Genomic DNA, 13,514 nt, shown 5'->3' with positions numbered 1-13,514 from the left:
TGAATCAATAAATAAGTTAATAACAGAGCAGCTGCTGATCATAAACTCTGGGAATTTCCTATACTCAAATTTCAGCCAGAGGATAAATTTCTCACTTAGGGAGCAGACACTGCCTTTGTCAACTGTTCAGTCTGCAGGCTTTCTCTAAGTTCTAGGGTTTCTTATCAACAAAAGACGGCTACAGCCTTCCCTAACCCTGCCTGTAATGCCAACAGAAACGTGCCTGGTTTGTCTGTGAAGAACAGTTTGAGCACCCCCCGCTTTGTGATGATCTCCTGAGCTTTCTACCAAATCCCCAGGGAGGAGCCTTCTTTGGCGTTTTAAACTGACCCTCAACTTGCCCAAATCGAGGCAGGAACATTCCTTTAGTTCCCCTGGCAGTCGTATGACGCTTAGTCAGCTAATATTGCCTTATATGGCCTGTTTGGAGACTACAACTCCCAGGAACCTCTGGTCTTTAAAACCTTGACTTCATGGCACAGTACAGGTCTCTGGATCAGCACATCCCAAAGCAAGTTCGTTTGGTTTTTTTTGTTCTTGAACAATTGCTTTGATATCAAGTCTTCCTGTGGCTCCATGGTAACTATATATCTAGCCTTCGCTGTGTGGAGGAAGGCTTGGAAATGTGAACCACGTGCACCCAAAGCCCTAGAAACTCGAAAAACTAAGTAGATAAAATACAGATATATTAAGTATACAAAAATATACTCGCCTTTTACATTTTGTGTTTTGTGTTTCATTTGGAGTGGTATCCTACTTGGATGATTTTTCTTTTTGTAAGGAAACAACGAGAAGCAAGTATTGCAAAACAGTGGTAAGATTGTTTTTCCTCTCTCTTTTTATCCCTGTTTTAGGAAGGCATGAGGTGCGGTCCTGGACAGCAGCTGCCAAGGAATCCTTGTGTCTCATGTGGCAAAAAGTGAAAGTGCAGCTAATGCTAAGCATGTCTTTCCTGGTGGCTGTTTGTTGGTATTGCAGGAGGCTATACAGCTTTTTAGCGCAGTTACTGAAACGGTAGGTTTTTATTATGCAGACTTTAATCTTCCACGCTGTTTCTTATTTCAGTAAATATTGAACTTTGGCAACTTCTCTTTGACACCTGTTTTATCATTTGGTTTTCAGGTGGAGCAACTACCTTCAGAGAAAACTCATAAGTAATCTTTTTGTTGTCATTCTGTGTTCCTTAATCCCCTCCACCACCGCTACCCTTTAAATGCAGAACAGCAGCAGGGAACTAATCTATGAATTAATTTTGATTTAGGGAATCTCAGTGTGCTGACAGAAGTTGATCTGCTTGGTTATAGTGCCAGAGAATGGAAAGGAGAGACAAAGCAGGCCAAACACATGAGGGAGGTAAGACTTAAATCTTAGTTTCTTCAAGAGGATGGGGGAGAAGTTGTTTGTGGGAAAGGAATAGCAATCCCAGTGCAAGCAGCTGCCACGGCTACCAGAACCTGCTACTCCGGCTGGCTGAAAGAAAAGCAAAAGGGACGCCATGAGCATGGGTCTAGATGAAGACTGCGGTAGAGCAGGTCAAAACGTGGATCAGATTTTAGCCATGCGTCTTCTGCAAATTCCCCCCATAGGACCGATGACCCACGTGGTGGCTTTAACGGGAAAAATCATCCCCAATGCTACAGCCCAAATAACTTGGTCTTAGGCGCTTGCCTCTCAGCCAGCCTTTGACTTAAGGCAAAGGCTCTCATTCCAGGGAGGAAAGAAACACCACACCCATTTCTCTTCCAAGCTCTGAAGCTCCCTGTGGCAGCAGCCAGTGCTTGGCACCCTCCCCAGCTGCCACCAAGGCCCCTGGCCGGCTGCATCGGCCGCAGCTGGGCGCAGGAGCTCACACCTGGCCTGTGCCAAGCTGGGGCAGACCTCAGCGGGCGAGGACCAGCCTGATGGATGGCGGCCACCCCCTGCCTTCACGCAGCCCCCGTCTGCTCCATCTCTGCATCCCAGGATGCGTGATGCTGCCGTGGTGCTCCTTGGCTGAGGCACTTCGGCATCGGCATCTCCCCCTGCGCCGGCATCTTCCCCCGCATGAGATAAGTCTAGCTACACCCGGCAACTCCTGCTGCCTCCTATCACACATAGCTAGGAGAAACAAGCTACTCGTCTCACAGTTAATGTCCTCCTCATCCTCAGCACTCTGATCGGCTGCGGAGGGGCGGCTGCAGACAGCCCTGGGATGCACAGGGAGGTGGAGGCTCTGTGCTTGTGGGCATCAGCTAATCCTTGGTGCTGCTCTTTTCCCATCTCTCTCTCTCTTTTTTTTTTTTAAGCTATGTTTTTTATTCCTTTCCATGTAAAGGTTTTTCCTGGGTTTTTTTTGTGTTGTTCTTTTATTTTATGTAATTTTTTCCCCATCTTGTATCTTTGAGCTGCTAGCTGTCACCATCTTAATTATTATACTTCTCCCTGGATTTTTATTTCTTATACTTTGCATTGTTTTAGCTGAAATAGTTTCTTGCAGCTTAGCAAGTTTTCTTCATACCTGTGAGTCAAGGTGACAGAGTTGTGCTGCACTGAACCGGGCTTTGGGTCATGGATAGCTGAACTCCTGAGCCAAGGACCTACTAAATTCATGGTTCACCAGTGCTAGCTACACTGTCTTCTGTCACCTCACCAACGTGTTTTTCAGTTGCGTATGGTGTGTGTACGTGCTTACACCCAATAAGCAGGAATGGCAGCTGCACTTCCCACAAAAGGTGTACATGAATGCACACGCAGTGGGCTGTTGGCAGCTCCAGCTTGGTGGTCGTTATTGGAGGCAGTGTGGCAGGGGACATGGTGAGAGCAGCAGTGCCCTCTGAAGCGCCCTGACCAGTGCCTGGAGTTGGAGCCGCACTGCGTTACCCTAACTTGGGCCTCCAGGAGCAACACATGTTTAATGGCTCTCTGTTTCAGCTGTAAGGTAGGCTCAAAGACTGTGGGCTGGATTTTTGCTTTTCCCATAAAACATATAGCTAAAGTAGCTATACCGCTGGTAGAGTAGTAGTATCTGTTAAAACAAGCTTAGAGTCCAGTCCAGTGAATCAGCTAACAGTGACATTATATCCTCGTATCTTCATGGTGTAGCATTTCAGACTAGCACAGGACAAATGTAGCACCAGGTCCATATTTCTGATTATCTGATGATGGTGGGGAACGCTGACCATGAGATGCTGAGTGAGATCTAAGAGGCAGAGGGAGCAGGAGATGCAGTAGTAATGAGAGACACCGACTAGCCATCTGCACTGGTAACAGCCGTGGGGTTGAAATTTAAGGTGCTGCCAATGACTGTTTGGTAGATCAGCTTTTCAGGGAGCCTTCAGAAAAGGAAGCAACCCTTGCCTTGGTCCTGAGTAGTGCACGGGATCTGCCTTAAAATGTTGCTTTCTAATGTCTATTGCTGTTCTCTGGAATAGGAAACGGCACGTATTCAACATCCATGTAAGAACAAGAAAGCAAAAAAATTATTACAATTGCATCCAACTATGGAAAGGTCAACTTTATAAAAACAAGGAAGTATGTTAAAAAGAACCTAAAAGATGGCTAAGAAACTGGAATATTTATAGTCGGTGTATTTGACATATATATTGCTTTAGTTCATGGTAGTGGAATCACAGAGCAAATGCCTACCATGGACAACTTAGGAAAGGGCAAAACAAAGCTAATTAGGCTAAATGGCAGCATAAGAGACTTAGGAGAAAAAAGAAGGTATTGTTCAAAAAACTGGAGTCATGTCCAAATGATGAACAGAGAAAGGATCCAACTTTGCCAGATGAAATGAGGGAACACAGCAATGCCAAAAGTGCCCAGAACAACACGCAACAAGGACAAAAGTGATTTCGAAGAACAAGTAACAAAAGACAGCAAAACTTTTGATAAATTTGCAAACTCATACTGGGCAACAAGCCTTTCAGAAAATCCATGAGCCTGCTAGATGATCAGAGCTGAAAAGGAGACTCGGGGGAGTATAGTGGGTGGCTGGTTATATCAGGTAGAGGTTATCACAGTAAAGAGCACATTTTAGGATGAGGTCTCGTGAGATCCTGAACCAGCTTAACGTGCTTGCTGTCCCCAAAAGCGGCAGTCCCTTGCTTGTCTTGTCTCTCCCTTTTCCTCACCTCATTCTAGCTAAACTGTCCCTCTGCCTTTTTTGTGCTGGCTCTTACGTCTTCTGTTGGATGTGGTTCACCAAGATGGTGAGCTGATGGAGACACCTGAGCTCACTGAAGCAGCAGGAAGGTTCCCCAGCAGGAAAGCTTCAGCAGGCTTATGATTGTCACAGCAAATGCAAAGTAAGGGTAGGGGAGACTGTGCGGCCAAGTGGGATGGGGTGAGAAAGCAACTGAGGTGAAAGAGGACCTGGAATTGAGACCGTCTTCCTGCCCCCTCCAGGAAGCAAACTGAGACTGATGCAGTGGCCTGTTTAACTGTAGAGTCCTCTTGCTAAGGTAATTGTCTGCCAGTTTATTCATTTGAATTGTCTCGCCAAGGGCCCAGATGAGAGCCAGAGGTAATGCAGATGAGATACAGGGAGTGTGTAGCTGGAAGAAGGGCCACCCACTTCAGCACAGAGCTGCCAGATCTGCACAGCCTCAGGCCACCATTGCACGATGGGTTCAGGTCAGTGTAAGGAGATGTTTCTGCCAAAAGGAGTTTTCTCCAGGCGCCCCTTCCTGCCCTCTTGCTGCTCCATCCCACGTGTCAGCATGAGTTGTGAAGTGGTCAGGGTTAAAGCTGTTATGGCAAAGAAGTCTTCGCTGACTGTTCTGCTTTGGTTGACCTTCTGAATGTTTACACGAGCAACAGCGCAGAGACTGGAGCGAGTTGCTGGGTTTGGAGAGAGTGCAGGATCACTCTTTAGGGGCAGTGCCAGTGTAAGGTGTTTACAAAACCTATGAAGTTAGAACATTTTTGTGTATATAAAACTTATAAATGTACTCGCCCTTTCCCCTAGCCCCATCTTATGAGTAGTTTGGAACTGGACTCCAATTCAACATGGGTTTGGTCCAAGATTTAAAATGTTTATTACTAAATTTTTTTGATCTTTTTCTAGGCATATGAAGAATTGTTTTGGAGCTATCATATCAAATATCTGCGGCAAGTCAGGAAGGACAGCTATTGTGTACTAAGAGCAGTGCTTTTTCAGATATTCAGCCAAGGCATTCCTTTTCCATCATGGATGAAGGAGAGAGATATATTAAAGGTAAAATTCAGTTCCTAAATGAACACGATTCAGGTGACTTTGCATTGCAGAAGGAAGCTTTTATCAATGTGAAAACTTATGTGTCTGATAGGGAAGTAGAGGAGAATCGTTATCAGAAGTTAAAGAGAAGTTTTTCAAACTCTTCGAACTACAACTAATTGAAAAAAATGTCCCTGATCTAAATGTATTGAAGTGAATGTGAGTCTAAATATTAAAAAAAAAATAAAAAAAAAAAAGTGGATGGATAAGGATTACCGCCACCCTGCTAGATGTCACTCCCTCAACACGAAAGGATATTCAAATCCACCTCTTCCACGTCTGTGCAAAGTCTAGCGGCTCGCTTGGGAGCTGCTGAGCCTGTTACTGGAGCGGCAGGAATCCTGCCCTGGGCTCCAGGAGCTCTGGCAGGAGGCAGCAGCGAGGAGGCAGGGAGCTGTAGCTGCTGCCTGTGGGCACACGTGTGCTAACTGGAAGGTGTCTGTAATCCTGAAAACCTCACTGAGTTTGCATATATCCAGCTTCTCCACAGGATGGGCTATATACTTTGCTGGAGCATATTTTCTTCTTTTTTTGTCTGGCCCTGTTTTAAAAGTTTCTTAAGGACTTGGCAGTCAAATGGAGCTTCCTTGTTAATGTTTGAGTTGTTCTGAAGCCCGTTTATATTTTTTGTTTGAATTGTACAACCAGAGGATACAACCACATCATAAATTAAAATGCATGTCGACAAGTTTATATAACTTTATATTCTACTTCTTGTTATGGTTATGATCTCTACTTAATTAGGTTTTGGTTTTTTCTTCCCCAGCTCCCTGAAAAGCTTTTGTATTCTCAAGGTTGCAACTGGATTCAGCAATACGGTTTTGGGCCAGAAAGATACACGGGTCCCAATGTCTTTGGTAAATTGCGCAAATGTATGGAGACACTGAAGACCAATGTGAGTATTTGTGAGATGGGTGAGGGGGAATAAAAGCACCGAGAAGTGGGCTGAGAGCGAGTTAGGGAACTGCTCTGTGTTGCATATGTCTGTGGCAGTCAGCCCCACTCCCAGGTTCAGGGAGCTGAGCTGGGCAGGCCGTCGCCTCTCCTGGGGGGGAATCCCCTCTGTGGGCTTCTACTAGGTTATATCCTCGGGGCCCCCCGAAAGTTATGGAGGCCGTTCTCCCCACAGCTGTTGGTTGCTGCGTGGTTACCTGCCCTTGCCATCAAGGCTCCTGCAGTACCTCATCATTTTGATTAAAAACAAGAACATGCTATATGAGGTCTTCCTGATTCCCTGCCCATATGGGAGGGAACAAACGAACAGTGCACCTTCTTCTCAGACTATTGTCTTTCCTTTGCTCCCCTCTCCATGAAATGTTGTATTTATCCAGTTTTACTACAATTTCTCTCTGTAACCTGAAGCACTTGATTACAGAGACCTGTTGAGCCTCACTGCCCCCTCTACTCAGCATATCCCCCCCTCTACTCAGCGTATCCAGATTGCCTACATTCCCACCCAGGAGTATAACAGTTATTTACATATTTAAAACTTGGGGAGTTTTACTAGCCCCAAAGCCTTCTGAAACAGAGCTAAAAAATCGTCCTGACAAGACCTTGCACCTTCCTTGAGCTCCTCGGGGGTTTGTGCGTGTCTGCAGTTGCGTGAGCTCTGGACTGTTCCTATTTGCTTTGCCACAAGCTGTCCCCAGCACACCACCACCTCCTCCCCATCTTCCTCCTGCTGGGCATTTGCCTTGTATCCTCTCCTTGGTCACAGTCATCAGGTGGATACTGGCATTTGCTGGACTCTCCAGGGTCTTGGCCAAGATTAGGTTGAAACCCTTCTCTGAAGGCATCCATTATCCAGTATACCTGATCTTAAACCGACTTTTTTAATTCTACAGTGCACCTTACGGCTCTGGAATGTCTTACCACAGCCACAACAGCTTATTTTACTGGTGCGCACTTATGTGTCCCTCTGTATGCAAGCCACAACTCTGTGGTTTTAAACCCTATTATCAGCGATAGTAGTTGTTAAAGAAAAACAACAAACCACAGACTTATTTAGCCCTAGAAACAAAGCAAATAAAATATTTTATTTATAAATAAATACATAAGTAAATGATACAGTAATAAAAAGAGGGAATTAAAATATCTGGTCCTCGTCCCTTGCCTGCAACCTTGCTGTGCCACGGTGACAACTGCCTGTCAGCTTGAGACGTGCCTGGTGGTTCTTTGTGCAGTTATCATTCTGGTTGCTCTTTGCATTTGCCGGTGTTGGGTTGCTCGGCTTTTATTTTTAACTCGTTGTCATTCTTGTAAGTTGATGTTAGTCCCTTAGCACAAAGCATTTAAACTGCATGTTTGTACAGAAAAAAGTTTCAAGTTGGTTAATAGTGCTTGACGCTTAGGACAGGCTTTTCACTTAGGTAGATGATGTCCTCTAGCAAAGGGACATCAGTGGTTCAGCCACTTGGTCTCATTTTTAACCTGTAAAGAAAAGCCTTCAGGAATGCATGAGGAGACTGGAGGATCTGTTTCTCGATTTAGTATTCATGGGAAGTTAGATTTTTTTTTTTTTTAATTGTAATTCACAGTTTATGGCCACGTCAACATATAAATGATACAAGCACAGAATTAACTGAAATTCATTTGAATCCCAGTCATTAAGCATCATCTCTTATGGTGGTCCCAAAAAACCTCTCAGTTCCTGATGACTCTTTTTATCCACTGTGTTCATGACTGGGTGCTTTAAGCTTTGTGATTTGGCACCCAGTCCAACGTTGTCTCCTGGATGGCCCATTTTCTGGGTGTGAGCGCTGGTTTTTGACCCCTCTAGAGCAACAGAGAGCTCAGGAGCTCCAGTTATCAGCCATGAGCAGAACGAGAAATTCCTATCCCATTTGTGTCCCATGCCTGTCATTGTGTTGTCCCTTCTTGTGCAGCCAACTTGACAACTTGCACCTCATGAGGCAGAACACACTAAAGACATAAAAATGTGTACAGTTCGTAATACCATTCTGGCTTGTCCAGTTTCATAGGTTCCTTATAATTGACACGCTTCTGAACTGGACTCAGCATCTAAAGAATTCAAGCTAGGACAACTTTAATGTAAAGGGTACTATAGAGAAAAATCACTGACTTTTGGAAGCTGTAAGCTATAAACAGGTCAGGCCATCACTTAATCTAACCTTTGCTTATGGCTTAGTGTGTATGTCTGATGCACCCACACAGATTTCCGGTAACTTTCTGAGGACCTTTGGTGGTTACGCTCTTTCAGGCTTTTTACTGACAATGACAGCTGGATCTACTGCAGCGGTAGTGGGTGGCTTTCGTATGGGGCAATTACGTTTGCTTTCTCATAGCCATTAGCATCCAGATGCTTGGAGCTGTCTGTAGCAAATAGGTTCAGCTGGATAAATGGAAATCAAAATGTGTAAGGCTTCAAATTTTATTGCGGATGCAAAAGAGCCACCTGCTTATTTGCACCACCATTTGGCCACAATAATGGTATAGTACAGACTGGCAATTGTTCCTCTTTTGGAATCTTTTGTATTAAATAGGATTCTTAATAATTTGATTAGTATTCTTCTGTGTGCTTTCCAGTGGACTGAAGTAAGTGCTACTAAAGATCAGGAAGAAAGAGGAAACATGTGTAATACCCTCTTTTCTGATGAGAGCAAGGAGCACAAACTGTATGAGGCCATAAAATTCATCATGCTCTACGAAGTTGTCGAAGCCTATGAGCAGATAAAGAACAGGGAAGAACGCATACCCAATCTTTTTAACCTTCTTCTTGCTCGTGATTCTTCGTCTGACCCTTTGAGTTTCATGATGAATCATCTGAATGCCATAGGTGACTCTATGTGCCTAGACCAGGTAACGATATAAATGAAAAATAAATCACAAAACTTATTCCATCTCTGACGCGATTAGGTGAATATATCATACGTCATCTGTGATAGCTGGCCCATTTTTTTTCTTTGGGATGTGGGGAAGTAGAGTGAGGATAGTCATTTATGTTCCAGGAAAAAACCTGTAGTAGAGTAAAATGGGGTGGACGGTTTTCTTGCTGTGCCATAAATAAATGCTGCAAGCTATCAATGAGACATAGTTTACAACAAGGATATCTTTGATGTGTAAAATAATTTTAGATGGTGCAGCTTTGACCTGTTGTTTCGCTTTTCCTATCTGTTCCACCATGCCAAACCCTCTATCATCACTCTACTTTCCCCCCTCTCTTTGGTTCCCATTAGATCTAATGTCTGTTAAGATTAGGTAATGATAACTCTATTAACTGTTCACCTTTATATGTTAAGATTTTTTTTTTTTTAGTTTTATATTTAGTGAGGAGTTAAGTACTGACATCTAAGCTCCACACTGCCACTCTGCAAACAGTTTCATTTTCAGATGAGTGAAAAATATTTTTATAATCAATTTCAGTTACCAAGTCAACTGTTAGATGTTGCAGTCACCTTCAGCAGCCGTTTGATTATAATTGGACAAGTTCTGCTCTGTCTGGCTATGCCCAAGGATATGACCTTTTTCCAAAGCATTTTTCCAGATTAAGCAATCCTTTGCAAGAAGCGTCAATGAAGATGCCAGTTCTCAAGTTTCACGTACATGGAAGTACAAGGAAATTTTTTCCCTTTTACTATTATATTTCCCTCATGTAGCAAGTGATCACAAGGTGGCAGGCTTCCCATTTTTCAAGGTGTAATAATAGCTCTTAATAATAGCTCGTCCCTTCTTGCTTCCCACTAAGCTGTGTGAGCTGGCTTTGGGAGCAATTTAAGTATTATGTCAGGTGGAAGAGAGATGTTTCCAAAGTGCCAAGCATTAACCTGAGTATCCTCTACGTGCAAAAGAGCAGTGGAAGGACTGTTGTGACTTTGAAAATGCCCTCAGACATTTAATTTTCTTACTTCACTTACAAAAGGTGCCCTTTTATTCCTTGTCTACTGTTTTGAAGCTAGGTGACTTGCCTTAACTTGGATTATCTTTGGTTTAGTTTTCTAAGTCTAGAAATAAATGTCTTACAGACTTCCTTCATCTTTAGGTTGAACTGTTTCTTCTTGCCTACTTACTTGAAGTAAAGATAAGAGTTTACAGACTGCATAAGTTTAATACTGAGGAATTTCAAGTAAACTATCCAGACGAATACCGAAGGGAATGGAATGAGATTTCTCTCCTGACCGAGGATGACCGCTACTATCACATTCCCCTTTTCAGGACGTGAAGGACCAGTGACTTTTTTCCTTTGTGTAATATAGTCAGTGACCAGTTCCAGTGAATTACGTTTCTAATTGGCAGCAGTAAGATTTTGAGAATGCTCGTTAATGATTACAAAATGATTTATGGTTTATTGTGTAAACATTTTGCTTTCCCATGCAGCTTAATTCACCATCAGTCGGCCAGAAAAAAAACCCATAAAATATATCGCTGTACTGTCTGGTAGAAAAAATAGCATATTTGAGGGTTATCAGACAAAAAAGATTGGACTGCACTGACAGAGAAGGCAAAGGTAATGCTGGGTTTTCCATTGCTAGCCTAAGGGTTTACTCTGACATCTCTGGATGGGTTAAACTCAAGTTCCTAAAGCAATTCCTGCCTTTCCCTTGCCTGTCTCTAGCTAGGGAGGATGAATCGCAGAGGAAGCAGCTCCTGGGGTCCCGCAGCTTATACTCCAGGCTATTTAACTTGCAGTGACCTGGGGCTACCTCGGATGGGAGGATGTAAACTGGGCCCTCTGCGTAACTGCCTCAAGTCCCATTTGGCTTCCCCCCATTGCTGGAACGCTTCCCTCCAGGGACAGGAAGGCTGCACTCCTTCACACACCTGAAATTAAACTGTCTGCGCTCAGCGCTGATAGCCGAAGGTGAAGAAGTGTTACACGGGGGGAGGGCGGGAAACCCCAACCCCCACACATGGATACCATGCCAGATGAACGGAAGATCTGCGTTATAACTGAGGAAAGGAGACAAGTTTTTTCAAAGCTAAAAAGGATAGTATTAATTAATAAGTAACATGCAATAGAGTTAGACTATGGGTTTTGTCAACTTGTAATCCTGTTAAGGGCTTATTTCAACATTACCTGCCAAGATGTCCTTTGCAATTCATACGAGAAAGCTGTGCACAGAATACATTCACAAACACTGCATTTTCAGAAAATACTAATTTTCTATGCGTTATTTGAATTCAGCAGTGTGTATACATGTTTTATCCTCTGAGCGTGTATTAATCTCCTTGCATAAGATTGCTATCTTTAGTTTAGACCTCAGTGTTTGAAGAAGTCTGTCCAGGACAACTAAATGACATTTACCTTATTACGTGCAACATTTTGCCTGGTTCTATTTTCTAAAAGAATCAGTTGTGTTTTGATTATTTCAAAAATTAGGCACCTTAATTTGAAGAAATATTAAAATGATACAGCAGATCTAGCAAAATATTTGTGGAAAGCTTAAAATCCCGTAGGCATATGGTTGTATTGAAGAAAGTGGGATTTATTAAAAAACAAAGCCTTTCCTTTTCTTATCCGAGAGACAGGGGGACAGGCAGGTTTAGTTTTTAATTCCTGCAGGAGAAAATACAAGTAACAAAACCATGAACAGGGCCTGCAGGAGCTACAGCAGTTGCATGAGGCAGCGAAATGGTAACGCTTGGAGTGCACAGACAGTGCCCGGTTCCTTTGTGTAAAGGAAGGCAATTTTATCCCTTACAGTCCTTTTGTTTGTATTGTATATGTATATATATTTATAAACACAAACACCTGAGTTCTGTGTTGCAACAGTTTTGTTTCCTGAAAGTTTTTCTGAGTTCAGTTTTGTTCAGTAACTTGTAGAGCTTTTAATTAAGAAGGCTTGCTACCAATAATAATTTCATCTCATCAAAACCTGCATATCAAGTACTTTATTTATTAAAATAAACTTTTTTTCACTGAATGAAATAATTTGCCTACTTGAGATTTGGTTCTGCTCTGCATGGGTAAATGTTATAATGCCTGAGAGTAGGGTATTGCTATCTATTTTGCATCAACAGTAATACTTAGAGCTATCAATACTTGTCTATTATTTTATTCTTGGTTTTGGTACAAGCAGACAAACTAAAAAAGATGTATTTTTATAGTCATCTTTTAAATGGTTTGCGTATTATTTATGACTAGGAGAATACAAAAGCATTAGAGCTGAAAGTGTTAAATTGTCAAAATGTACGTTTTTGTAATCTGGAGCTTATTAATAGTGGGGGGATCTAACGCAGACAGTGGAATTTATCTTGACAATTTGGATGTTTGCATCTGAATTTGGTCACCTTGGGGCTGTCTGCCTTGTCAGCGGAAGGCAGTGGCGTGCCGTCAGTCAGAGGAGTGGGGTCTCTACAAGCGTCTGGTTCTCCTCACTGACTGTAGTGGGAGCTGGCAGGGATGAGCATAAATCTCTCTGCTCGAGATGTCTGAAGTTAGGCAAGATTAATTGTGTGCCAAGAATCCAGAAAGAACATGTTGAAAGAGATCTGCTGGCTTATCAGCTGTCAGAGATGCTAGCCGGATTGTGGCAGGAACAGAAATGGGATGTGAAGAAAGAGGACCTTCAGGTGAGCACGATCACAAGTCTTAAGAGATAAATGCAGAGCGCATTCTACACAGGGTCTGAAGGAACACTGAGACGTGTTTGGGGCTGCACTGAGTTTTAATCAGGTTCTCTGATAATATATTTTACATATGTATAAAGTAAAAATATATGCTTTTTTACATATAAAGAAATTATGTGTATATATATATATATAAAAAAGAAAAATACAGAAAAAAGAGAATCATCCTGAATAAAGTGCATCTGGGACTAACTGGTACTACAGAAGTGATGGGTCCTGCAGCATCTTTTCCAACTGGTGGCACAGACAAGCTTGCTGTACAATTCCAGAAGTGTACAGTCATTACCAATTTTTTTTTAAATGCAGTGCTGTAGGCAGCTAATGTTTCCAGTCAGGATGTGTTTATTATTTATTGCTGCTAGTTTAGCAAGAAAAAGAAAACATGCTGAAACCTCAGCAGGGGGTTTGTATTTTTCCCCAAACTTGAATATGTAACAGAGCAGCTGAAGAAATTTGTATCTTTTCTTATAAAGGAGAAAATAGATATTGATTTTGAATGTCATCTTTTTTTAAAAAATTGTGTCTCAAAAAATGTATGAACCATGATCCATTTTTCATTTTTAACTCCAAAGAAAAATACTGGCAATCTCGATTCTTCAGCTGAAATTGCTTCTTGTATCGACTGTGGCTACTAAGTTGAAGCAAATTAAATATCGCCCAGTGTAGTTGTTGCTGGTAAGTCTACCTGCTT

General features: G+C 42.6%; 1 protein-coding gene across 7 annotated transcripts in view; it reads left to right on the top strand.

Moving 5' to 3' along the window:
* OTULINL (OTU deubiquitinase with linear linkage specificity like) overlaps positions 1 to 12,908 on the top strand; it is a 28,365-nt gene extending 15,457 nt beyond the window's left edge. For 3 of the 7 annotated variants that reach the window (XM_063326136.1, XM_063326142.1, XM_063326143.1), the window contains exons 2-8: positions 855 to 1,014; positions 1,123 to 1,154; positions 1,262 to 1,353; positions 5,048 to 5,197; positions 6,003 to 6,131; positions 8,783 to 9,055; positions 10,236 to 12,908. In XM_063326136.1, the coding sequence (XP_063182206.1) occupies positions 855 to 1,014; positions 1,123 to 1,154; positions 1,262 to 1,353; positions 5,048 to 5,197; positions 6,003 to 6,131; positions 8,783 to 9,055; positions 10,236 to 10,415 (1,016 nt within the window). In that variant the 3' untranslated portion in view covers positions 10,416 to 12,908. The remainder of the gene's footprint in view (positions 1 to 854; positions 1,015 to 1,122; positions 1,155 to 1,261; positions 1,354 to 5,047; positions 5,198 to 6,002; positions 6,132 to 8,782; positions 9,056 to 10,235) is intronic. The other 4 variants (XM_063326141.1, XM_063326139.1, XM_063326140.1 and 1 more) reach the window with 2 other exon arrangements.
* The last annotated feature ends 606 nt before the right edge of the window (positions 12,909 to 13,514 follow it).

The sequence above is a fragment of the Chroicocephalus ridibundus genome, chromosome 2, assembly GCF_963924245.1.
Source record: "Chroicocephalus ridibundus chromosome 2, bChrRid1.1, whole genome shotgun sequence".
NCBI classification, from domain to species: domain Eukaryota; kingdom Metazoa; phylum Chordata; class Aves; order Charadriiformes; family Laridae; genus Chroicocephalus; species Chroicocephalus ridibundus.
This window is presented reverse-complemented; position numbering and strand designations above follow the sequence as displayed.